Below are 27,563 nucleotides of genomic sequence, written 5' to 3'. Positions count from 1 at the left end.
GTTCTCAGCATTAGGAAGTTAACACTGAAGCAATACTGTTACTCAATTACAGACTTTATTGATATTTGTTTTAGTCCATTACCCTAATGATGTATTTTATAGTGAAAGAAAATTCAAGTTCATGTGTTGCACCAAGCAGTCTTCCATCCCTTTTAGTCTGGAAATCCTTGGTCTTCCCTTGTATTTCATGACATTGGCATTTTTGAGAAGTACAGGCCGACGTCCTGTAGAATGTCCTGCAATTTGAGTTTGTGTGGTGTTTACTCACAATCAGATTCAGGTTATGCACTTTTGGCAGGGATCCACCCTGAAGGGTTCCCTGTATCGTATTCTGAGCATGTCCTGTAATTAGTTTAGTTTATCACTGACAGTGTTAATGTTGATTATTAAGGAGTTATCTGCTCAGTTTCTTCTCTGTGAAGTTACTGTTTTTGCTTTTTTAGTTAATCTTTTGGGTAGATATTTTGAGGCTTTGTAACTATCCGATTTACTCACTGGCTTCAGTATTTAATATTTGCCTCAGTTGTTATGGTGGTTGTTAAAATGGTGATTTCCTAACTTCATCAGTGCCTTTGTATGCATTGATGGTTTCTCCTGCAAGAAGAGTTTTTCCTTCTTATTTGTTTACATCAGCATTGATGCACAGGTTCTTACTTTATCATGAGTGAAATTGAAGTCTTTTCATTTATATAAGGGCATTTTTTATACCTTTTGTGAATTGTCTATTTAACTCTTTTGCACCATCTTCTGTTGGATTTAATCTTTCCCCTTTAAAGTTTCAAAGTTCTTTGTATTATACTATAGTATAGTTTTAGCTATGATAAAATTTACAAATAATTCCCTCTAGTCTGTGAGTTGTCTTTTTACTTGGTGTTTCTTTTAATGTAGAAGTTTTAAAATCTTTTTTATTTTCTTAATGCAGTAAAAATGATCAGTCTTTCCTTCTGTTACATCAAGATTTTGAGTGATAGAAAGTCTTTCTCTACACCAGGTTAAAGAGGAATTCAGCTATGTTTTCTTTTAGTTCTTGCATAGGTTCTTATTTTTTAGTGTTTCGATTCTTAATCCATTTGGAGCTTTTTCTTCTTCTAATTTTTTTCTTCCGTATGAGTGCACATGTATCTCCCCATCCTGAACCTCCCTCCCCACCCCATCCTGGAGCTTATTCTTATGTATAATGTGAAGTATGGATCTACTTTTATCCTTTCTCAAATGTCTAATCTGTGGGCTGAGCACCATTGATTAAAAGTGCATCTTTTCCTCGGTGATTTGAGATAACCACTTTTATCATATAAGGTTCCATATGTATTTTGGTCTGTTTTGAGAATGTGTTCTGCTCCACTGGTTGGTCTCTCAGTTAATGCACCACCAGGACCCTACTGTTTTAATTATTAAGGGCTGGTGATATGTCATAATATCTGACAAATTTAGTCCTCCTCCTCCTCCCTTTGGCTGTTTTTGTTTTGTTTTGTTTTTAATGCTTTACAATTGTTTTAAAGAGGAAAAAAAAATCTCCTTGTGTACTAAAAAAATCTGATATTAATAAGTGATATGCTTATATTTGGAGAAGGCAATGGCACCCCACTCCAGTACTTTTGCCTGGAAAATCCCATGGATGGAGGAGCCTGGTAGGCTGCAGTCCATGGGGTCGCTAAGAGTCGGACACGACTGAGCGACTTCACTTTCACTTTTCACTTTCATGCAATGGAGAAGGAAATGGCAACCCACTCCAGTGTTCTGGCCTGGAAAATCCCAGGGACGGGGGAGCCTGATGGGCTGCCGTCTATGGGGTCGCACAGAGTCGGACACGACTGAAGTGACTTAGCAGCAGCAGCAGCAGCATGCTTATATTTCCACTGGTCAATTTCTCGCTCAAAATGAAGAATAAAGAGTCTTTAATTTATCAAGATGATTAAGTGTATAACTAACAATAATAATATAATCAATATGCTTAGGCAGAAAAAGAAAGTCAAAGTCACTGTTTTTGCCGTGTGCTGAATTGTTTTCCCCCTTGGTGTCATTAGTCTGTCACAAGGTCCTCTTCTGTATTGGATTTCAGTTGGCTGCTGTGGTGTCTTCTTAACCTGTGATTGAAAATGTTAAACATGACGTTATGCTGCCTTGTTCCGCCTCTAGGTTTAAAGGTTATTGGGGTAGAGTTGTTTGTACTTGGTATCCTCTGGACTGCTGCCTTAAAAATTTGGCAGAAATTCAAATTCTTTGTACCCATAGGGTGATAGTAGACAGTCCAAAGATAGTCCCAAGAATGCCATGTGATAATTATGGGATGCCAATAATAGAATTGGAGAAAGAAATGGCAACTCACTCCAGTATTCTTGCCTGGAGAATCCCACAGACAGAGGAGCCTGGCGGGCTACAGTGCATGGGGTGTCAAGAGTCAGACATGACTTAATGATTAAACCAGTAATAGAATAAAAAGTTTAGTTGATTGGCCTTAAATAACTTTTGGTTCTGCACTCTCTATGATGATTTTCAGCAAGGTAATAATATTTTGAAATTGACACTTTTTTTTTTAATCATTTAGAATCATTGTCATTATCGGGGATATGTGGAGGGCACTTACGATTCATCCATTGCACTCAGCGACTGTTTTGGACTCAGGTAAGGAACTTTCTTTATCAGCATTTTTCCATTCCCTTAATTCTTTTCCCTTTACCTATCTCTGTCTCCAGATCAAGTCATTTTAGGGTACTTAAATTTAGATTTTACTTTGATATTGCTGAAGGTCTTTCTAACAGTGTTTCAGATGTCATTCTTGGCATGTTTATTTAGGACAGTATTACAGGTGATGAATTTTATTACCTAAATAAAAAAAAATTCATTTTTTTGAGACCACTAAATAAATTTTGCTATTTAAAAATAAAGCATACTTTAAATTTCTGTCCCCTTTTAGGCTTATATAACTTTTACTTCTGTTCTTTCATCTAAGTCTCATAATGACTGTGAAAAGGGGCTGATCGCTTCCATATTTAGGTGAGCAAGCTGAGGTTCAGAGAAATCATACCATGTGTCAAGTGAAGTGATAATAATATTAAATTTATGAAGGACCTGGCAGTATCACACTGGACTGGTTGATTGGTTACATGATTGATTGAACTAATAAATATTACTTTAAATTCTCAAGCAAACTATATGAGATGGCGATGAGTACGATCTCCATCTAAGCTATGACACTTGTAGAACAATTACTGTGTACCAGGCAGTGTCCTAAGCATTTTTTGCGTTCATTAAATAGTGTTTAGGACAACTCTAGGGAGAATGTCTACTAAGGCTAGTAGGAAACATTTAGGATTCAAACTTTGGTCCTCTGGCCTCCAGACTTCACACTTTAAGCCACTATTCTGAATTGCCTTTCTTTATACAGTGATCTCACAGAGGGCTTAAGTAATTTTCAGGCCAGTTAGTAGCTGTCTTGAGCTTTTAATTTAGGGCTGCCCGACTCTAAAACCTCTATTTTTCTCAACACCATGTTATCCCTTCTTACATATGTTAAGAATTAGGACTTGAATTCATGTTTCTTAATTCCTTTTCCTGTGTATTTTTTTTTTTCCATCCTAAAAAACTGTTTATGTGTAATACAACACTTAGAGGCTTGCTGCATATAGAAAATGTGAGTTATGGGATTGAACCCCTGCAGAACAGCTCTCATTTTGAGCACATCTTTTATCGAATGGATGATGTCCACCAAGAGCCTTTGAAATGTGGGGTTTCCAACAAAGTTATGGAAGAAGAAACCACAAAGGATGAAGAAGAGGAGCATCCTAGCATCACTCAGCTACTTCGAGTAAGGAACTAATGTATTTCTTCATGGCTCTGACTCAGGTTTAAAAATAATCATGTATTTGTGCATTAAACCAATACCTGTTATTACTGTGTTTTTGCCAGCTTTGTGCCAGACATTGTGATGGGTACCAGGGGATAAAAGGATGAGTAATATGTAGTTCCTGCCACCAAGTTGAGTACAGTCAGACTTCTGTGTTTTGGAAATGAGGGCTTAAGTCTTAAACAGTAACTGTATTTCTTTTTGTCATTGCTCTCTAATAATCCATTACCGTGACTTTGAGAGAGCAGTGGACTTTTTAATGTTAACACCCTTTACACAGACTGGAGCTCTAAAGTGAGAGAGAGGGAGAGACAGAAAGGGAAAGAGAGAGATTGAGTTTTAGGACTTTAATGATCTCAGATGTTTTCCTGGGGCACTCGTGGTATCCCTGTTTTGAGACTTCTTTAGGATTCCTTGACTTCCTCCTCTTGACAGGGGTCTCTTAATCTGAGCTGTTTCTGGGACCAGAGGAACCTCAGTTGAAGACATAGGCAGCTTTCTCTATAATGAGATGATGTCCCTGTGCCTCTACAAGAGGCTTGTGCCTCTTCTAGAGTATTTTAATTAATTTATACTAATTTATGGCATTGTTTTCATCATCTGTTCTGACATTCATTCTTTTGATTCTTGGATGGTTCTTTTTAAGTTTAGTCATTGGAAAACACTTAAATTTTAGCTCATTCTATACTTTACTTGGGTGCTTCCCATGTGGCGTAGTGGTAAAGAATTTTCCTGCCAATGCAGGAGATGCAGGAGAATGTGGATTTGATCCCTGCGTCAGGAACATCCTATGGGGGAGGGCATGTCAGTCCACTCCAGTATTATTGCCTGGGGAATCACATGGGCAGAGGAGCCTGACGGGCTACAGTCCATGGGGTTGCAAAGAGTTGAACACAATTGAGTGGCTGAGCATATATGCACAGTTTATATAAGTTTTTGAAAATCACAAAGCTACTCATTTTTTAAAAGTAGCAACCTTATATGTCAGTGCAAATTGTAACTCAATAAGACTGGAAGGAAAAAAATAAAGGACAAGAACAAGAAAATAAAGTGCAGACCTTGTCCTTCCTTCTTGGGTTATTAGCAGATATTCTTTTTTCCACTCTTGACAGAGTAGTAGGTCATCCAATTAAAATATACATGTATGTGTGTATAGTTTTGATATTAGAGAATCAATAATTCATCTTTGGAAACTTGAATAATTCATATTATCTTTAGGATTTTTCTCAGAGCACTACAGATGGCATATATCACTTTTAAAAACACATGTTTTTTTGCCTTATTGATGTAGGATGTGTTAAAAATCATTTTATGAAATTCTTAGCAGACATGAAACAAGTGATAAGATCATCGTGTGTTAAAAATAGGAGTCTTATATGTAGTCGTCTTATATGTAATCTGAAGATATAGTCTTTTAACTTTTTGCTTTCCTTTATGGTGTTTGTGTTTTTTGACAGAGAAAAAGAGACATCTTGCCACAGACCCGCTATGTAGAGTTGTTCATTGTTGTAGAGAAGGAAAAGGTAGGATTGGTGACAGTTTTTCTCTTTTTTCATAAAAAGAAGGTGAGAAGTGAGGATCCCATGAAGGAAATATGAAATATATTTGTATTGATTTTTATTAAATGACTTTTCCCTGTAATATTTATACATGATATTCATAATATGTCCAGAGCTGAATGTAGCACTGACATTACCTCTACCTTTATTTTTACTGGTGATGTTTTTCCACTGTTTCTTTTGGGTGATTTGCAAATGTTAAACTTCTCCCTTCTTAGGAGGGAGCAGAGTTTAGATGATAAGTTTCGAAGGGAACAGAGGAGAATGGGTCAGCTTAGCATTTACTATTTATTTCATTGTACAGGATAACACATGACATTTTCCTTATTTATACTTAAGACTGTGCTTTACTCAGCTAAGAAAAGTTACGTATTTATTTCAGCATTTACAAGATTATTAATTTTATATATAACTGCTATATATTTTAACCTATAGATTATTTGAAATGTTTTATCTGACTTCTGCCAGCTTTGCTGTTGCTGTGAACCAAATTGTTTGCAGAAACTTAACACAACTGACAAGTCCTTTTTTGTAATCTGCAGAGGCAGTTTTGAGAATCTTTATGGTTTTTTAAAAAAACCCTTATTGTATATAGACTGGAAAATAACAAGCCATACTTTTAGGAGATAGAAATGTATTCTTATTTGTTCATTATAGGTTCATTATCCTCAAGTGTAGAAAGAAGCATAAGGGAATGTGAATAAGCATGAACTCTGTCTCTGATAATGTATTAAAGGTTCCAGTAGAATATGATGGACAAGTGATAAAAAAAGGAGACTTGAAATATTTTTTCTCATTACTTTCCCCACATAGGTAGAAAATGGTTTAAATAAAATATTTGGATTCTTATCTTGAGATTATAGAATTTTTTTTCTTATGTTGCTTTGGTGATCATGAGTTTTCTTCTTTGCCTTTTAGTATGATAACATGGGAAAAAACCAGACTGCAGTGCGAGAAGAGATGATAAGTTTAGCAAACTACTTGGATAGTGTAAGTTTACTTTCTATCAGCTGGGATTATTCTGTCCTTTCCTCTCACAGCCTCTGAATAGAATTTTAAAATTGTCTGATTTGGGGCTCTGATTATTCTAGAGGATAAGTAACTCAGTCTTTCTGGGGTTTGCTCTCGAATTTGTTTTGTAACTTTTCTATGTTTAAAAGGAAAGTATAATTTTAGAGAGAGTGAGACAAATAAGAGATTTCAAATTAGCATCTACTTTATCTTTAGTGTTGAGGAGAAATTCATCAGTTGATCTAAGAAAGAAATGAGAAGTTTATTTGAGCCAAATATGAGGATTATAACCCAGGAAGAGCATCTCAGAAAGCTCTGAGAACTGTTTTTCCCATTAGAAGTCAAAGCACAATTATGTAAGTTTTTTTGAGACAGAGGAATGTGCATTCAATGAGGTATTATTGACAGTTTACACAATCCAGACCTAAGCATCATCATGGCCCTAGCAAGGTCAAGAAGGAATGTTATCTTTAAGGAGTTGCCTTTTTGATGTTAGGAGAATGCTGCTGTTTATAGTTGAGCAGGTATTTCTGCCAATGGAGAGATTTGGTTGATGCCTTATGCAGATATACAAATGCACAGTGGGTGAGAGAGGAGGCCAAAGGGCAGAGAAAAATTTTTATGTGTAAATTTTTCTTGTCTTGCCATAAAATATGACTTTTATTTCACAATAGATAGACTGAGGTTCTCTGGCACTTATTCAGAGATCTTTGAATTTTTGCTAAGAGACTTATTTTAAATAAGGCTGTCTCCTGCTCTGAAACCATATATGACTCTGTGTGTGTGAGAGAGAGATAGAGAAGAGGGAGGGATTTGATTTGAGATTTTAGAGTTTGTTCATCTAGTGGGAGATATTGAAGAATTAATGTTCCTTTTTTAAGTTTTTATTGGAATATAGTTGATTTATAATGTGTTAGTTTCAGGTATACAGCAAAGTAAATCAGTTATACATATACATATATCCACTCTTTTTTTTTTCAGATTGTTTTCCCATATAGGCCTTTACAGAGAATAGAGTTTTCTATACTATACAATAGATCCTTGTTAGTTTTATATGCAGTGTATATGTCAGTCCCAATTTCCTAATTTATCCCTTCCCCCCTTATCCCTTGGTAACCATAAGTTTGATTTCCCCCACCTTACTCAACTTCTGTTTTGTACATAAGTTGATTTGTACCCTCTTTTTTTAAGAGTCCACATATAAGATCGTGTATCATACTGAGTGAAGTCAGACACAGAAAGACAATTGTCATACAGTATCACATTTGTCTTTGGAAAAATTTAATCTATAATATGAATATGAATACCAAACATGATGATGATGATGATGATAGTGATAATGTCCTATTGAATGTTTATAATGTACTAAAAACTGAGCCAAGTGACTTATATTTATTAACTCATTTATTCCTCACAGTATCTCTGTGAAATAGAGATGAGTTTTATAAACCTTTATCTGAAACCTTTGGGGTGCATGTCATTATAATTTTAGATAAGAGTTTAGAAAGGTAAAATTGTTCACTATACAGTATATATATAACATGTAGTTCACTATGTATTGATATTACTTTACACCTCCAGAAGGATCCTGGGGTAGCACCTTGTAATCTAACTCATTGATATTTCTATAGTGAAATGTATGAATATTTATATTAAGTGAACTAAAGGTGAACAGTAAATAAGCTTTCATTAGTTTACTGCTGCTGCTAAGTCGCTTCAGTCGTGTCCGACTTTGTGCGACCCCATAGACGGCAGCCTACCAGGCTCCCCGTCCCTGGGATTCTCCAGGCAAGAACACTGGAGTGGGTTGCCATTTCCTTCTCCAAGGCATGAGAGTGAAAAGTGAAAGTGAAGTTGCTCAGCCGTGTCCGACTCCCAGCGACCCCATGGACTGCAGCCTACCAGGCTCCTCCGTCCATGGGATTTTCCAGGCAAGAGTACTTAGGGAAAGGTTTGGAACCAAAATACCAAAAACTAAATATCCAGAGTTTGTCAGCTTTTGGAAGGGAAGATAAAAAGGATTTCAAACCTTTGTTACTTTTGTTTTATGACTGAGGAAACTCAGACCCTTGAAAAGTTAGAGTTCCATTATATTGAAGGAAACATTTTTGATAAAGAGGAATCCTATTTTTAAGTAAGTATGTTACTTAATTATAAGTTCAAAGATATTCTCATATTCTTTATTATATTACTTTTATTGAAGTGTAGTTGATATACAGTATTATATATATTACAGGGTACAATGTAGTGATTCACAATTTTTAAAGGTTAAACTCCATTTATAGTTACTACATTGAGTTGGCCAAAAGGTTCAGTTGGGTTTTTTCATACCTGTTTATGAAACACCTGACAGAGCTTTTTGGCCAACCCAATAAAATATTGGCTATTATTCCCTGTGTTGTACAGTATATGCTTGTATATCCTTGTAACTGATAGTTTGTATTTCTTAATCCTGTACACCCTCCCTTCCTTCTCCCCACTGGTAAGCACTAGTTTGTTTTCTGTATCTATGAATCTGTTTCTCTTTTGTTACATTCACTAGTTTGTTGTATTTTTTTTAGATTCCACCAAGAAGTGATGATGTTGTTATTTAGTCACTAAGTCGTGTCCACCTCTTTGCAACCCCATGGACCGTAGCCTGCTAGGCTTCCCTGTCCATGGGATTTCCCAGGCAAGAATACTGGAGTGGGTTGCCATATCCTTCTTCAGGGGATCTTCCTGGCTCACGTCTCCTACAGTGGCAGGGAGATTCTTTATCACTGAGCTACCAGGGAAGCCCTCCTATAAGTGACACCATACTGTATTTGTCTTTCTCTCTCTGACTTATTGCACTAAGCATAATACCCTCCAAGTCCATCCATGCTGTTGTAAATGGCAAAATTTCATTTTTATGCTTGAGTAATAGTCCATTTGTGTGTGTTTGTGTGAACCCAGTCATCTGTTGACAGACACTTAAGTTGCTTCCAAATCCTGGCTATTGTAAATAATGTTGCTGTGAACATTGGGTTAAATATATCTTTTCAAATTAGTGTTTTGTTTTTCTCAGATATATACCCAGGAATTGTTTTCATATTCTTTAATAAATTTTGTATATTTTTATTTTTTTCTTCCCAGATGTACATTATGTTAAATATTCGAATTGTGCTAGTTGGGCTTGAGATTTGGACAAATGAAAATCTGATCAGTATGGCTGGAGGTGCTGGCGACGTGTTGTCGAACTTTGTACAGTGGCGGGAAAAGTTTCTTATAACACGTCGGAGACATGACAGTGCACAGCTAATTCTGTAAGTGATTTTTTTTAAAGGTACTCTTTATGATATGGTCAGAATAATAATTTTTGCTTTTTTCTTTTTTTTGCAATCATATTCTCTTAAAGTTTTTGAGCATTCATTTAAATGAGGAAAAAGTTTGATTTGTAGAATGAGTGCAGTGTTCTAATAAGACCTGTCTGTTGGATCTCTTGTGATCTTTATCCCACGTCCTCTTCCTCTTTCCCAGGTATACTTCCTTATTTTAGTATGGCGTGTTTTCTAGTTTCTTCTTGTGAAAGGATATATTGAAAGAAAAAAGTTCTGACCTCGTTCATGTCAGAAATGTGCTTTACAATCTCAAAACAGAATTTAAAAATTATCTCTGGTACACCAGAAACAAAATATTATAAATCAACTATACTTTAATTCAAAAAAATTATCTCAATTTGACCTCTGATTATCCTAGTGCTTAAGTAATTCATTGTTTCAGGGCTGTGCTTTTTCATTTGTTTTATACATTTTAGGTTATTTTGTCAGGTCTAACATTTTTGGCATGAAATCTTTTTCCTTCAGAATTTTGAAGGCATGGCCATTGGTCTTTTGACTTCCAAATTACTGTTGAGAAGCCTTAATTCATTCTTTTTTTTAAAAAATCACTTTAGAATGGGTGAATTTTTTTGTACATAAATTCTATCTCAGTACAACTTCACTGAGAAACTTTAATGCATTCTGTTTCCTGTTTTTTAGTATATGCCTTTTTTTTTTTTTTCCTTCCTTTCTGGGAACTTGTAGGATCTTCTCTAGAGGTTCCCAGACCTCTAAATTTTCTTGATGATATGCTTTGGTGTAGGTCTTCTATCACTCCTTGTGCTGTGTTCTTAGTGGGTAATTTCAGTCTTGAAAATGTAGTTCTAGGAATTTTTCTCAAATTATTTTGTAGGTGATTTCATCCTCTTTATTTTTATTCTTCATTCCTTCAAGGATTCCTTTTACTCAGCTGTTGAGTTTCTTGTGGTTGTCCTCTAATTTTTTATCTTTTGTTTCCTTTCTTCTCATTGTCTTTTTGTTCTATTTTCTGGGATATTTACTTAAATTTACCTTCTAAGGTTTTTATTGTGTTTCTCATTTCAGCTGTCTTATTTTTAATGCTTAATAGCTGTTTTTGTTTCCCTTAAAATTTTTATTTAGTCAAATTCTTATTTCATGGATATAATAGTGTTTTTAAAGTCTCTTTGCCATCCTTCTGATATATTTTAAACATTTTTCTTTTTTCTACATAGCATTTTCATGGTACTATAATAAAACTTAAGCTTATATGATTAGTTAATACAGATATATTCCAAAAGCTTATAGCAAAACCCTCACTTAAAATATAAAAAAATTTTTATTCTTCTTAGAAATTTTCTGGTTGATAGGCTGACTTTTTGCCAAAAAATATTTTATGTAATAATTTTTCCCTCCTTCAGTGTTGAATGGTACCTAAAATAATTTTTTCTGAGGTGAAATTTCCCTTGATTTTATTTTATTTTTTTTGTCATATGAGTTAATTTAGAGTAAGGCACTGAGAATGCCTACATGGATTTTTATGACCCCATAACCACAAAAGCTTGATCCCGACATTTCAATAAATTTTTAGTAAAATTGTACCCAGAAGTGTCCTCAAAGCCCGACAGTGAGTATGCCTTTTTGTTCACAAAAGACCAAAAGGAACGGACAACAAGCACTCCCTGTGCTTTGCCCAGCCACACCTACCAAGCTGTCTCTCTCTGTTTGGTCTTCGACTGCCATGTTAAAGGTGTTTCTCAGGTATCTGATAATCCCTGATTGGTTGTAGTTGGGAATGGGATACTAAAAAGCCTTTTTTGAAGCATTGAGGACATAAATGCGGCTCACTACAGGGTGATCTGGCTAAAATGTTTCCATAGCAATCCCCTTATGTCAGTATCAGCCTCTTGTCCTGGCTGGTCAGGTGTCCCAGAGAATGGTTAATTCATTCATTTAAAAGATGTTTGTTATGTGTATAGCCTAGGCCCTTGCTTATGGCAGTGAACAAAAGAGACAATTCTTGCTCTCATGGAATTCATACTGTGTTGAAGGAGATTTATCTTGTAAGATAAATAAGTATATATATTGGGTCAGCCAAAAATTTTGTTTGGGTTTTACCCTAACAGCTTATAGTGTGCTAAATAATGATAAATGGTAAAGAGGAAAAATAAAGCTGAGAGGGTAGAGGTAGAAATATTGGAGGAGTGAGGTTGAAATTTTAAATAGCATGGTGAGGAAGGCCTCAGTGAAGAGATGAGCTTTGTGTAAAGACCTGAAGGAGGTGAGGGAGTGTTATGGGTGTATATTGTGGAAGGCACAGGGACCAGGTCCTGAGATACAGGTGTGTTCCCGATGTTCAAGGAGTAACCTGGAGACCATCCTGACTCTTCTGTTCTCTGTGCTCCCTCCTCGCAGCCTCCTGTATGAATATGCCATTGAGTTTGTTATCTGTCTCTTTTCACTAGAATTTTTGAATAAATAAATATAATGCATTTTAGGAAGGTTTTTCATCTAAAAGGTAGAAAACAAGTTGGTTTGATATATCTAATGTATATCTTCATTTGTCTGAAAAATGAACTTGTGATGTCAACTTTCACTCTCTGAAGATAAAAAAAAGATAAGGCTTTAATTGAACTCTGATTTTTAAAGTGCTATTTATCTTTGTTATTTTTCTCCCAGTTTTTATAGATTTACCAGTTAGTTTAAGATTACCCAAAGAAATAGGAGCAACGTGTACCTTTTTTCTCCTCAAGTACATTTTATAACTTTTCCCTGTTCTCTTCATTTAGGAAAAGAGGGTTTGGTGGGACTGCGGGAATGGCGTTTGTGGGGACAGTCTGTTCAAGAAGCCATGCGGGTGGGATTAACGTGGTATGTTTTCTTCTTGACATCTTTGTATGTTTGCATTATGAAATGTCCAGCAATCGTTTATTTCCTCTCCTAGTCCTTACAACAATATTTTGAGTGTTATAAGGGCCATAGAAGATCTGTTCTTGCCCTAGAGACTGGATTAAGTTTTCTAATACTTATTATGTGATCATTAATGCCTCACTTTTTATGAATTAAGGAACAGAGACTCCATCTGAGGAAATTAAGTTAGAACCATGAGCTTGTTTTCCCATCAACCACCATGAATGATCTATTGACACTCCTGATCTGTTGCTTAAATGGTCGATCTCCATCATCAGTATGTTAAGTCACACCAGTTTCTTACTAGACTGCAGTGTTTACAGTCTGATGTTGGTTGCTTGCTTTATCATGTCAGCTGTCAACATTGTAGTGGTGAATCTCCTTTTGTGAAAAAGTAATTTTAGAAGCAAACAAAAAAATAATCCTTTTTGCTCAGAAACTTAATTAATACCTTCCTGTGTTTGGACAGTTTGGGCAGATCCCAGTGGAGAAATTTGCATCCATTGTTGCTCATGAGTTGGGTCATAACCTTGGAATGAGTCATGATGATGGGAGAGGTTGTCACTGTCCTGTAAAGAGCTGCATCATGAATTCAGGAGCATCGTGAGTAACTGAATTCTTTTTATTCTTCTTCCTTTTTCTTTTTTAAAACCATTTATTGAACATTTGTTTAATGCTAAAAATAAACAATGAATGTATTGCTCATCAGTACTCAAATTTCTGGGAGGAAATCATTTTCCATGTTCTGTAAAGCATCAGTATAAATTTTCTTTCATCTGAATGATATAAGAACCCTACTCTAATTATTGATTAATTCATCTCATTTAAATTAATTTAATTTGAAGTATAGTTAATATAATGTGTTAACTTCAAGAGAACAGCAGAGTGATTCACTTGTAGATACATGCGTATATGTGTGTGTATGCTCAGTCCCTCAGTAGTGGCCAACTCTGCGACCCCCTGGACTTAGCCCACTAGGATCCTCTGTCCATGAGATTTTCCAGGCAAGAATACTGGAGTGAGTTACCATTTCCTTCTCAGGGATCATGCTGAGTTAGGGATCTAACCCACATTTCCTGTGTTTACCTACATTGGCAGGTGAATTCTTTACTACTGAACCACCTAGGAAGCTCTATGCACACACACACACACACACACACACATTCTTTTTCTGATTCTTTTCCATTATGAATTATTGCAAGGTACTGAATATGGCTCCCTGTGCTATACACTAGGTCTTTGTTGTTTACCTGTGTTATATATAAGAGTGTATATATGTTAATTCCAAATTCCTAATTTATTTCTCCCCTCTGCCTTTCCCCTTTGGTAACTATAAATTTGCTTTCTGTCTGTGAATCTGTTTCTGTTTTATAAATAAGTTCATTTGTATCATTTTTTTTAGATTTCACATAAATGTGATATATGATATTTGTCTTTCTCTGTCTAACTTACATCACTGAATATGATAATCTCTAGGTCCATCTATGTTGCAGCAAATGGCATTATTTCATTTTTTCTTATGGGCTCATGGTATTCCATTATATACATATATACATACCACATAAATACATACACACACACGGCACATCTTTATCCATTTATCTGTCGGTGAGTATTTAGATTGCTTACATGTCTTGGCTGTTGTAAATAGTGTTGCTATGAAAATTGGAATGCATGTATCTTTTTGAATTAAGAGTTTTCTCCAGATATACATCCAGGAGTGGGATTGATTGCAGGATCCTATGGGAGCTCTATTTTTAGGTTTTTAAGGAATCCTCACATTGTTTTTCATAATGGTTGCACCAATTTACATTCCCACCAACAGTATTAGAGAGTTTCTTTTTGTTCACACCCTCTCCGGTGTTTATTATTTGTAGACTTTTTAATGATTGCCATTCTGACTGGTATGACTCATTGTAGTTTTGATTTGTATCTCTCTAATATTTAGCAATATAGCATCTTTCCATGTGCCTGTTGGTGATCTGTGTGTCTTCTTTGGAGAAATATCTATTTTAAGTCCTCTGCTCATTTTTTGATTAGGCGTTTCTTTTTTTTTTTTAATGTTAAGCTGTATGGGCTCTTTGTATGTTTTGGAAAGTAATCCCTTGTTGGTTGCATCATTTGCAAATATTTTCTTCCAGTCTGTAGGTTGTCTTTTTGTTTTGTTTATGGTTTCCTTTTCTGTGCAGAAACTTTAAAGATTATTAAGTCCTACTTTTGTTTATTTTTTGTTTTTATTCTATAACCCTAGAAGAGGAATCCAAAAAACATTGCTGCAATTTATGTCAACAAGTGTTCTGTTCTGTTTTCCACTAAGAGTATCTGGTTTTACATTTAGGTTTTTAATCCATTTTGACTTTATTTTTGGTGTTAGAGAATGTTCTAATTTCATTCTTTTACATATAGCTGTCCAGTTTTCCCAGCACCATTTATTGAAAAGACTGTCTTTTATCCATTGTATATTCTTGCCTCCTTTATCATATATTAATTGACCATAACTGTGTGGGCTTATTTTTGTGACTTTCTATCCTCTTCCACTGATCTATATGTCTGTTTTTTTTTGTCAGTACCATACTGTTTTGATGACTGTAGCCTTGTAGCATAGTCTGAAGCCAGGCTGTGTGATTCCTCCAGCTCTATCCTTCTTTCTCAAGATTGTTTTGGCTATTTGGGGTCTTTGTGTTTTCATACAAGTTAAAATTTTTTTTTGTTCCAGTTCTATGAAAAATGCCATTGATCATTTGATAGGAATTGCATTGAATCTGTAGATTGCTTTGGGGAATATGGTCATTTTTAACAATACTGATTCTTCCAATCCAAGAATGTGGTATATCTTTCCATTTGTTTTTGTCATCTTCAATTTCTTTCATCAGTGTCTTATTTTCAGGGTACAGGTCTTTTGCCTTTTTAGGTAGACTTATTCCTAGATATTTTATTCTTTTTGATGAGATAGTAAGTGAGATTGTTCACTTAATTTCATTTTCTGATATTTTGTTGTTAGTATATAGAAATGCAACAGATTTATGTGCATTAATTTTGTATCTAGCAACTTTACCAAATTCATTGATGAGCTCTTGTAATTTTCTGGTAGTGTCTTTAGGATTTTCTGTTTATAGAATCATGTCATTTGCAAAGAGTGACAGTTTTACTTCTCTTTCAATTTGAATTCCTTTTACTTCTTTTTCTTCTCTGATTGCTATGGCTAGGATTTCCAAAACTATGTTGAATGAAAGTGGTGAGAGTGGGCATCCTTGTTTTGTTCCTGAGCTTACAGAAAATGCTTTCAAGTTTTCACTATTGGGATGCTAGCTGTGAATTTATCATAATATGGCCTTTATTATGTTGAAGTATATTCCCTCTTTGCCCACTTTCTGAAGAGTTTTTGTCATAAATAGATATTGAATTTTATCAAAAGCTTTTCCTGCATCTATGGAAATGATCATATGGTTTTTATTCTTCAATTTGTTAATGTGATGTGTGACCCAGTTAAAAAAATTAGGTCATTTGTATTTTTGTGGAAGAGCTGGATTTGTCATGAATACAAATCTTATCTTTCCTCAGGGTATGCTGATAGCTATCACCTCAGTAGGGGATTGGGACAGAAGATTGGGGTTCTGGAGCTAGAGCTGGGTATTTATTTGATGGCACTTCCTCTCTGCTCAGTGGCCAATATTGCCTTATTGGAGGTGGGGTTTGGTCCCAAGTTGCCAGAGTACAAGCTCTGAGGGTTGGGTCTTAGCCCGCTTTGTTCCCTTTACATGTGTGCTATCCCCCCATCTCAGCACCAGTACCCTCTGCCCAGAGGGGAGTAGTATTTGGGCAAGAGGGGCTGGTATGACACTTGGCATGGGTCTAGGCATGAGCTGTGGCAATCCAACCACAGAAAGAAATCCACAAAGGCAGTTTTGTTTCTTTCCTAATATGTATGTCTTTCATTTCCTTTTTTATTGCATTAGATAGGACTGTCAATTTTGCCTGATACTAATATACCTTCCACAGATTTTCTTTTTTGGTTGAGGTAGTATATATTTTCTGTTCCTTTACTTTGAACTTTTCTTTATTCTTATGTTTTAGATATATGCTTCTAAACAACCTACATGTAGGTTTTGTTTTATAAACCAGCCTGGAAATATTTGTCTCTTAATTGAATCATTTAATCTGCTTATATTTAAAATGATTACTAATGTACTATATTATGCAAATGTAGATGCCATTGATTATGATACCCTTACAGCATACCACTTAGAATGAAAAATGCCAATTAAATTAATACAAATTGTAAGATGAATTCAGGGTATTTTAAATGTTTAAAGAATATATTTTAGAAAAACACATCAAATTTGCTGTGTTATGACTGTGGATTTTAGTTCCCTGCCCAAATTTTCAAGCTTCTCATTTTTATCTCTGGCCAAAGCATGCAGAGATTTTCTTTTTGGGTGGTTATTGTTTGATAATTCTAGTATCTGGAGACTTTATTGAGTTTATCTGTTTTTTTTTCTCATAGTGTCTTTTCATTTTTTTTATAGTTGTTCTCATAATATCTTGTGTCTTTGTGTTATGTTTTGATAATGCATTGGACATTGTATTTGAACAGGTTTTTGTAAGAATAATTTGAGAAGTAAGATTATGTTATCCTTAGTGTATTAAATCTCCTTTTTGAGGACAGATTTCCCACCTTCTACTTCCTATGCTATTTAATGAACATTAGTTGACTGTTGGAGAAGGCAATGGCACCCCACTCCAGTACTCTTGCCTGGAAAATCCCATGGATGGAGGAGCCTGGTGGGCTGCAGTCCATGGGGTCACTAAGAGTTGGACACGACTGAGCGACTTCACTTTCACTTTTCACTCTCATGCCTTGGAGAAGGAAATGGCAACCCACTCCAGTGTTCTTGCCTGGAGAATCCCAGGGACGGGGAGCCTGGTGGGCTGCCATCTGTGGGGCTGCACAGAGTCGGACACGACTGAAACGATGCAGCAGCAGCAGCAGCAGTTGACCGTTAGAAGTTGGGCCTTATAAAATTTTTTTATTTAAAATTTTTTTAAATTTATTTTTATTTTATGTTGGAGTACAGTTGTCTTAACATAGGCCTTTATTTTTGATGCTAGAGTTTTCCCAGATAATCAGTTGAAGCCACCTCTGTTTAAAAGGTAGATAATCTAACTTTGTAATGTAATTTTTATTATTTAAGATGTTTGAGGGACTTGGTAGTATTCTCCTTACACACTACTCTTAGATGCCTGGCCGTATGAGTGGTGGTCTTCCTGGGAGGTGTCTTTTCTAGAGACAGGTCTTCCTTAACTCTGCCTTCAGTATTATCAGACAGCCTCCATAATCAGAGTGCTCTTTTTTTTTTTTAATTAAAAAAATTTTGTTTTTTTCTGTCCACACTGTGTGACATGTGAGATCTTAGTTCCCTGACCAGGGATCAAACCCATGTCCCCTGCATTGGAAATGCAAAGTCTTAACCACTGGACTGACAGGGAAGTCTCCAGATTGCTCTGGAAAAAAAAAAAAAAAATCTGAGTGCCATCACTTAGAATTCTTTCTTAGGACTTCCTATTCCTAGGCTACGGGGATTAGGATGGTAGTGGTGGAATTATGTTCTGGTTATTTCCAGATTAGTCATACAGAGAATGTTCTAAATGATAGTTGATTTTTGTGGGTCATATCCTGATAGACCACTTCCATTCCTTTTACCTTCTTTTGCATCAGTTTTATAAAACTCACTTCAATGTGATGGAAGAAATGTAGAGATGCTGTAGATTAATATCTTAGTACCCAGAGGTGATAGATAGAGAGTAGGAATGCTTTAATTGGTATTCAAGCCAAGAAAAGAGGAAGCTCATCCTTCTTATTATGTTGGTGATGGCCAAGGATGACTAGGGAAAAGAATATGTTTGTTTTATCATCCAAAGTGTTTGTGAAGGCCAACATGGAGATGTTTGTTGTTATCTTGGTTTACTAAGCTTCATAAGAAGTGGTGAAGATTTTGTGATCCTTCTCAGTACTGTAGTCAACTTCCTTGTGTGTGAAACAGATTTTTTTGTAGATTGCTTTAGAATCACACAAATAAAACATTGTTTCTATGAGAAAATGTGTCCCAAGGACTGAATAACAAGTTTATTTCAAGAATAATCTGTTTAGAAGTGGTGCACTCTGTAGATTAAAATTAGGGACTCAAGTATAGGAAATACACACATGTATGCACAATTCCTGTGACTATTAGCTAATTAATATATTCTTAGATTATTGAAGAATGTAAGAATATACATTGTTGCAGGCACTTGTATTAACCGTATAAAGAATAATAATAGGAAATAAAAGTAATAAGAAATTAAAAAACGATTTGCTTGTTTATCAGATAATTATCTTATGCTCTAGTTTGACATTTCCACTTGACATCCGTTGGACTCAAACTCTTGTTGCTTTTAAAACCTGCTCCGCCCCCATCTTCTCTGTGTCAATTAGTAATAATGCCTTCTTTCTAGTTGCTGCCTCCTATGAGATTTTCCTGCCTAGCATAGCCAACCTGGTGATCTTATTAAGACATAAATCAGATCATGTGGTTCCTGCTTCATGCTTCTCATTGTGTCACTCCCCTGCCTTTTCACTCATCGTAAAAAGTCAGATGCATGCAATGGCCTCTCCCCACCTTTCTGATTGTACCCTCACTGCCTTACTCCACTCCAACCCTACTGGCTTCCTTATTTGATCCTTGAGCATAGCAGGCAGACTTCTCCCTTAGGGCTTTTGCACTTGCTATTTCTTCTCCCTCTAATGTTCTTCACCCCAAAAGCTAGTTTTCATTCAGTTGTCCCAGTGTTTGAAGCACTTGTTCTGACAGCTCTTTGAAAAACTCTACTCTGATCACTCTGCCCCCAGCAAAGGTCACCCTCTTTACCTCCTCACCTTTTCCCCCGGCGGCACGGCACATATCTTCTAATGTATTATTGAATTTATTTATCCATTGTGTTTATAGTCTGTCTCACTCAGTAGAATGTCACCTTCACAGTGGTGGGGATTTTATTTTTGGTCTGTTTTGTTTACTGTTTTTTCCCTTGCACAAAGAAGAGTGTCTTGTACATAATAGATGTTCCACAAATATTTGTTGAAGGAACAGACATTGTTCAAAAGGACTCCTTCTCCTCACAATGTTCTTAAGCAGAGAGTAGCAAGAAAAAGAAGAATATGGAAAACAAGTGTTTTCATTGTTGTGGGAAATCTTGTGCTAGGTCTTTACTTACTGTGTGACTGCTTTCCAGTCCTAAGAGCCAAGTGGCAGGACTGAATACTTCCTGGGAGGCTCTGGTCTGGTTAGCAAGGAAAGAGTTTGCCAAGAGGACAAGGTCTCCCAAGAAAGGATCTGTTTCTTTGATTCCCTGGATGTACAGAAGACATGGAATTGATAGGAATGTCTTCTCAGTCGTTACCATGTAACACAGTTCTCTTCCCCACGGCTGCTTTTGGCACCGTTGCTCAAACCAGTGAAAAGGAGATTCTTTCAGGGCACCAAATGCCTCTGATAAACTTTTAATATGACTTGGATTTCTCAAAGGTTCTTGTTATAGATGAGTGTTTCCCACTAGTCTTCAAAGTGAAAATAGCCAATGGGGCTATCTAAAAATGCTGTTATTGAGTAAAACAATAATTAAAAGAATTCCAGCAACACATAGAAACACATCAAAATTGTATTTATATAAATATCACATGGGGCTTCCCTGGTGGCTCAGTGGAAAGAATCCGCCTGCAAACAATGCAAGAGATGCAGGTTCAGTCCCTGGGTTGGGAAGATATCCTGGAGGAGGAAATGATAAGCCACTACAGTATTCTTGCCTGGAAAGTCCATGGACAGAGGATTCTGGTGGCCTAGCGTCCATGGGCTTGCAAAAGAGTAAGACACAACTTAGTAACTAAACAACAATAAAATAAATCTATAGTTCAAAATGGACCATTTCTAGAAGCCCCCATTTCTAAATTCTTAGAAATTACCATCAGAGGCAATTAAACCTCAAACTGTGGCTGAAATTGTGTGCCAGTGCTTGCTGCTTCCCTGCGACAGTGGTGTGTGCCTCCTCACTGGGTGTGCACATTGGTGTCACAGGGTTCCTGGTGTTAGCGAGGGGCGCACAGGAACGCCATTCAGTAGAGTGACAAGAGGGTGGGGAAACAGAACTCACTTTGCGTTTTTGAAGGAACTTTTACTGTGGAAGATAAACTTAATTGTAGATAGGACTAGATAATTTTTGAGCAAACTCTGAGAGATAGTGAAGGACAGGGAAGTCTGGAATGCTTCAGTTCATGGGGTCAAATAGAGCTGGACACGACTTAGTGACTGAACAACAACAACAATTTTTGAGGTCTCTTCTAGATGATGAGATTTATGATTTTGTATTTTCTGTATCTTCTGCCATTTTATTTATTTTTGGTCACACTACATAGCTGGCAGGATCTTAGTTCCTGCACCAGGGATTGAAACTGAGCACTCTACAGTGAAAGTGTTAAGTGAAAGGGTTAAGTCCTAAACACTGGACTTTCTGGGAATTCCATCTGCCATTTTATTTACTTCTTTTTTTGCAAGTAGTCAGTTTCTTTCTTTTTTATAATTTTTATTTATTTGTTTATTTTTGGCTGTGCTGGGTCTTTGTTGTTGTGGGGGCTTTTCTCTGGTTGTAGTGAGCAGGGCCTACTCTCTAGTTCCAATGCACACGCTTCTCATTGAGGTGGCTTCTCCTGTTGTGGAGCGCGGGCTTTAAGGCCTGTGGGCTTCATTAGTTGTGGCACATGGGCTCAGCAGTTTCGGCCTCCTGGTACTAGAGCACAAGCTCAATGGTTGTGGTGCACGGGCTTAGTTGCTCCACAGTATGTGGGATCTTCTCAGATCAGGGATCGAACCTGTGTCCCATGCATCGGCAGGCAGATTCTTTACCACAGAGCCACCAGGGAAGCCCCCCTCTGCCATTTTAAATATTTACTTCCTGTTGGTTGAATACATGACTTAAGATTTTCAAAGTGTTTTAAGCTATGACTTAAGATCTTTTTCTTTGTGTTTATTACAGAGGTTCCAAAAACTTCAGCTCTTGCAGTGCAGATGACTTTGAGAAGTTAACTTTAAATAAAGGTGGAAACTGCCTTCTCAATATTCCAAAGCCTGATGAAGCCTACAGTGCTCCTTCCTGTGGTAATAAGTTGGTGGATCCCGGGGAAGAATGTGACTGTGGGACGCCAAAGGTCAGTTTAATATGTGATGTTTGCTTTGCAAAGTTACCTTGGGATTTGCAAAAAATAAAATAGCTCACTTTGCGTGACTGTAGCATAGTTTGGATACAGGAGTTGGTGATGGAATAGGGAGGCCTGGCGTGCTGCGATTCATAGGGTCGCAAAGAGTCAGACACGATTGAGCAACTGAACTGAACTGAGCATAGGAGGTAAAGTAAAATTCAGTGGCAAAATGAAGATTGGTATTTTGCTTGTGGGACTATGTTCCTGGGGGGTTAATTATCCCTTCCTTCCTAGAACATAACCAATGGTGTCATCTGTTCTGGTGTCCAGGAAAGTGCCGTGTTTATTTTTCTATTTTTGCTACCTTCTACCATTTCTGTTATGGTTATTGAGTCATTTATTTATTTTAAAGAACGACTCAGTTTTTCACTTGGCTCTTTACTTGTAAGTGTTCACTATTCTGTCACTGTCAGAAACATTTATTGCAGAAACATTTGTTTAGTTGACCTCATTTCAATAATAAATTGAAGCTGGCCCATTCTGCAGAATTCTTGGTTAACAGAGTTCTTGCTACTCAAGTTAGCATTCTCCCTCTGTTAACCTTCAGTTCACCTGCTGCTGTCTGGCTTTCTCATACCTGTTAACCACACCTAGAGCTGTAAGTCTGGACCCATCTTTATTATTAGAGTTCTGCATCTCAACCATTTTCCTGTCAAAATGGCCTACACAACACTGCCTAGACAAGGCTTAGGAGGAAAACAATTTTTAATTACATCTAAAAAATTTAAAAAAAGTTAAATTTAAATTTTAAAGGAATTGGTTCAGTTGTGTATAAGCTTTACTATAGTCTCAGTTTTTTCCACAAGTGGAATTTCTTTTTCCTTGCCTGATCACACAGTGCCTGCCTGGCTTTTGCCAGAAGACTTCGCATTGTAGAAAGGCAGTATGTTTTTCTTTGTGTGTTCGGTTTTATTTTGGGGCCATGCTACATGGCGTGCAGGATCTTAGTTCCCTGACCAGGGATCAAACCTGGGCCCTTGGTAGTAAAAGCACAGGGTTCTAACCATTAGACTGCCAAGGAATTCCCAGCAGTATGTATTTTATGATGAAATTGTGATGGACCGTCATTGCACTATTCCTGCACGTTAGCAACCTCTGCTTAATGTTTTACATGGTACGATCCTCTCAGTAACCCTTGGAGATTCATTATTTCTTTATACCCTCATTTTCAAGTGAGGAAAATAAAGGCTGACGATGTTATGTTTAATCTCTAAATTAATGTTACACTGTTAGGATGACTAAGCTCTTCTTTCCAGGCATTCTCCTTAATTATTTTATATGTTTTGATTTCTCCTGTTTACTTCATTATCAAACTAACTGAAATAGTCTGTATTTGCTTCTTGAACTTTTGTACTACAAATTACTCTAGAAAAAAGTACCTCTTCCCCTTCAAATATCACAGTTATTTTTCTTGGTATTGAACTTTCAAATAGTAAGCACAAGCAAAATTGCCTTCATACTTTTATTTCTTCCATAGATTTTTTTAACTTCCCTCTGCTGTGGTAATTATTCTTATAAGTTTAGTGTGTTTCTCTATAGATTTTATTCTGTGTTTATAGACTTATGTACAGTATGTATATTTGTATCATAGTTGGGTTTGTTTTAGGATTTTATTTTTTTTACATAAATGAAATCTGACTTAGTATGTTATGTAGAATTTTTTTCTATTAATAAATCGTGGAGATTTTTTTCTATGTCATTGTTATTTGCACATAATCCTTTGATCTGTTGACTAATATTTTAGTATAAGGAATATATTATGATTTATTTTACCATACTCTCATTAAAGACAGTCACTCACTGTACTTAGTATTTTTTTGTAGTGAACAGTATATCCTTGTATATGCCCTGGGTATGTGTGTGTGTGTATATTCATATATATATATGAATATACACACACACACAGAAGTCTAAGATAATTACATAAACGTAGAAATATTGAATTGAAAAGCATGTTTTTTAAATTTTATTAGAGACTATCAAGTTTCGTGGAAGGAGGGTGTGTCGGTTTGTACTTTTGCCAATAGAATGTCATGGCATTTAGTGTGCCCCGCCTGCCTCCCCGCCATAATTTTGTAACTGAGCAAGGTACACATTTTACTCCTGTTTCAAGATTTTCATCATATAGCCCCTCTATGTTCTATTGTTTTTTTCTAGCATTTTTGTAATTTAAATTTTTTATATAAGCTCTATAATTGGGGGGAGGTTGTCATGTGGAGAGTACAAAACCATTTAAAATGGTACTTTCACCATAAACAAAATTCCTGTATACATAGTCTGTTTCCTGATTCTCTTTTCTTTTATGAAGCCATCTGTCTGTCTTACATAGTATTTTTGAAAAAAAAAATTAACAACTTTACTGAAGTATAATTGAATACAAGGTAAAAAAACCCCCAAATTCGGACTTAGATAAGAAAAGGCTTTATTCAGAAGAAAGACTGTTGTAACAGGGAGAATACGCTGATCTCAGAAATCTGGAAGCATCTAAAAATCAAACAAAAAGACTTTTCTTTTATAGGGTAAAGGTGGGGCAAACGTAGATAAGCAGAATCTTTTACTGGGAAGCTGGATAAGCAGGGGCAAATGCCCAGTGAGGTCTCATAGGAAGTTGTCCTGTGGTCTGGTGATTTCCAGGAGAAGCTGATAAGGGGTGGGGATACTTGCCCTCAAGTACTTGGGGGAGGGGCAAGTATCACCAAATATATTATTTTGTGCAGACAAGTAGAGTTCAAGGGTCTACAGGAAAGAAAGAAGCCTCACTAAAGTTTGGTCAAGACAAAGCAAGAAGAAACAGGCAATTATGAACACTTGTCAACAATGAACTGCACCTGTTTAAAACACAGACGTTCTTTTAAAAAATTATTATTATCATTTTTTATCTTTATTTTGATTTTCTTGTCATACTGCATGGCATGTGGATTCTCAGTTTCCTGACCAGGGATGGAACCCATGCCTCCTGTGTTGGAAGTCTCAACCACTGGACCTCCAGGAAAGTCTCCCTTAAAACATTTATTATTGCTGTTATTTTTAATTTATTTATTTTTATTATTTTATTTGTTCTAATTTTTAAATTTGTAAAAGTTTTTCTTTCTCTTTTTGCCACACAGCATGGCATGTGCACTCTTTGTTTCTTAGTTCAGTTCAGTTCAGTTCAGTCGCTCAGTCGTGTCCGACTCTTCGAGACCACGTGAATTGCAGCACGCCAGGCCTCCCTGTCCATCACCAACTTCCGGTGTTCACTCAGACTCACGTCCATCGAGTCAGTGATGCCATCCAGCCATCTCATCCTCTGTCGGCCCCTTCTCCTCCTGCCCCCAATCCCTCCCAGCATCAGAGTCTTTTCCAATGAGTCAACTCTTCGCATGAGGTGGCCAAAGTACTGGAGTTTCAGCTTTAGCATCATTCTTTCCAAAGAAATCCCAGGGCTGATCTCCTTCAGAATGGACTGGTTGGATCTCCTTGCTGTCCAAGGGACTCTCAAGAGTCTTCTCCAACACCACAGTTCAAAAGCATCAATTCTTCACAGTCCAACTCTCACATCCATACATGACCACAGGAAAAACCATAGCCTTGACTAGACGGACCTTTGTTGGCAAAGTAATGTCTCTGCTTTTGAATATGCTATCCAGGTTGGTCATAACTTTCCATCCAAGGAGTAAGCATCTTTTAATTTCATGGCCGCAGTCAGCATCTGCAGTGATTTTGGAGCCCCCCAAAATAAAGTCTGACACTGTTTCCACTGTTTTCCCATCTATTTCCCATAAAGTGATGGGACCGGATGCCATGATCTTCGTTTTCTGAATGTTGAGCTTTAAGCCAACTTTTTCACTCTCCACTGTCACTTTCATCAAGAGGCTTTGTAGGTCCTCTTCACTTTCTGCCATAAGGGTGGTGTCATCTGCATATCTGAGGTTATTGATATTTCTCCCGGCAATCTTGATTCCAGCTTGTGTTTCTTCCAGCCCAGCGTTTCTCATGATGTACTCTGCATAGAAGTTAAATAAGCAGGGTGATAATATACAGCCTTGACGTACTCCTTTTCCTATTTGGAACCAGTCTGTTGTTCCATGTCCAGTTCTAACTGTTGCTTCCTGACCTGCATACAGGTTTCTCAAGAGGCAGGTCAGGTGATCTGGTATTCCCATCTCTTTCAGAATTTTCCACAGTTTCTTGTGATCCACATAGTCAAAGACTTTGGCATAGTCAATAAAGCAGAAATAGATGTTTTTCTGGAACTCTCTTGCTTTTTTGATGATCCAGCAGATGTTGGGAATTTGATCTCTGGTTCCTCTGCCTTTTCTAAAACCAGCTTGAACATCAGGAAGTTCACATATTGCTGAAGCCTGGCTTGGAGAATTTTGAGCATTACTTTGCTAGTATGTGAGATGAGTGCAATTGTGCAGTAGTTTGAGCATTCTTTGGCATTGCCTTTCTTTGGGATTGGAATGAAAACTGACCTTTTCCAGTCCTGTGGCCACTGCTGAGTTTTCCAAATTTGCTGGCCTATTGAGTGCAGCACTTTCACAGCATCATCTTTCAGGATTTGGAATAGCTCAACTGGAATTCCATCACCTCCACTAGCTTTGTTCGCAGTGATGCTTCCTAAGGCCCGCTTGACTTCACATTCCAGGATGTCTGGCTCTAGATGAGTGATCACACCTTCGTGACTCTCTGGGTCGTGAAGATTTTTTTTGTACAGTTCTTCTGTGTATTCTTGCCATCTCTTCTTAATATCTTCTGCTTCTGTTAGGTCTATAGCATTTCTGTCCTTTATCGAGCTCATCTTTGCATGAAATGTCCCCTTGGTATCCCTAATTTTCTTGAAGAGATCCCTAGTCTTTCCCATTCTGTTGTTTTCCTCTATTTCTTTTCATTGATCCCTGAGGAAGGCTTTCTTATCTCTTCTTGCTATTCTTTGGAACTCTGCATTCAGATGCTTATATCTTTCCTTTTCTCCTTTGCTTTTTGCTTCTCTTCTTTTCACAGCTATTTGTAAGGCCTCCTCAGACAGCCATTTTGCTTTTTTGCATTTCTTTTCCATGGGGATGGTCTTGATCCCTGTCTCCTGTCTCATACCCCTTATTATTTCCCAATCTTCCTTATGCCAACACTGATCTGCTATCATTGTACTACAGATATTGCTGTCATTAGTGTGCATTTCCTAGAATTTCATGTGAATGGAATGACTCTTCTTATCTAGATTCATTCACTCAGCATAGTTGTTTTGAGATTCATCCATGTTGAATGCTACTGTGTCAGTGGTTCATTCCTTTTTATTGTTGCTCATCATTGAGTAGTATGGAGATACTACCTGCTGTTTATCTATCTGTTGATGGTTATTTGGGTTGTTTGTACACCAAAAGCTGCTGTGAACATTCACGGTCACGTCTTTATATAGATTTATGTTTTCATTTCTCTTGGGTAAATACCTTGACGTGAAATGACTGGGACATATGGTGGGTGTATATTTGACTTTCCAAGGAACTTTCAAACTGTTTTCCAAAGTGGTTTTAGCATTTCACATTCTTGCAATCAGTGTACCTGAGTTCTGGTTCTTTTTAAGTCATTTCTTCCACCTCATATGGTCAGTCTTTTCGATTTTGGCTTTTCTGTTAGATGTGAAGTGGTGCCTTACTGAGGTTTTAATTTCCTTTTCCCTG

The 27,563-nt window shown here is 36.7% G+C and overlaps 1 protein-coding gene across 4 annotated transcripts in view; it reads left to right on the top strand.

The window, feature by feature from the left end:
- ADAM9 (ADAM metallopeptidase domain 9) overlaps window positions 1–27,563 on the top strand; it is a 92,773-nt gene that overhangs the window by 27,352 nt on the left and 37,858 nt on the right. Inside the window, exons 1-9 of one of the 4 annotated variants that reach the window (XM_055567025.1) lie at window positions 2,299–2,424; window positions 2,546–2,622; window positions 3,610–3,805; window positions 5,302–5,367; window positions 6,322–6,393; window positions 9,529–9,698; window positions 12,500–12,581; window positions 13,090–13,223; window positions 21,681–21,852. In XM_055567025.1, the coding sequence (XP_055423000.1) occupies window positions 2,413–2,424; window positions 2,546–2,622; window positions 3,610–3,805; window positions 5,302–5,367; window positions 6,322–6,393; window positions 9,529–9,698; window positions 12,500–12,581; window positions 13,090–13,223; window positions 21,681–21,852 (981 nt within the window). In that variant the 5' untranslated portion in view covers window positions 2,299–2,412. Of the gene's footprint in view, window positions 1–2,298; window positions 2,440–2,545; window positions 2,623–3,609; window positions 3,806–5,301; window positions 5,368–6,321; window positions 6,394–9,528; window positions 9,699–12,499; window positions 12,582–13,089; window positions 13,224–21,680; window positions 21,853–27,563 lie in introns of those variants that run through there. The other 3 variants (XM_055567027.1, XM_055567026.1, XM_055567024.1) reach the window with 3 other exon arrangements.

The sequence above is a fragment of the Bubalus kerabau genome, chromosome 2 (genome assembly GCF_029407905.1).
Source record: "Bubalus kerabau isolate K-KA32 ecotype Philippines breed swamp buffalo chromosome 2, PCC_UOA_SB_1v2, whole genome shotgun sequence".
Lineage (NCBI taxonomy): Eukaryota > Metazoa > Chordata > Mammalia > Artiodactyla > Bovidae > Bubalus > Bubalus kerabau.
Note: the sequence above shows the minus strand (reverse complement) of the source record. Positions and strands in the feature narration are given on the sequence as shown.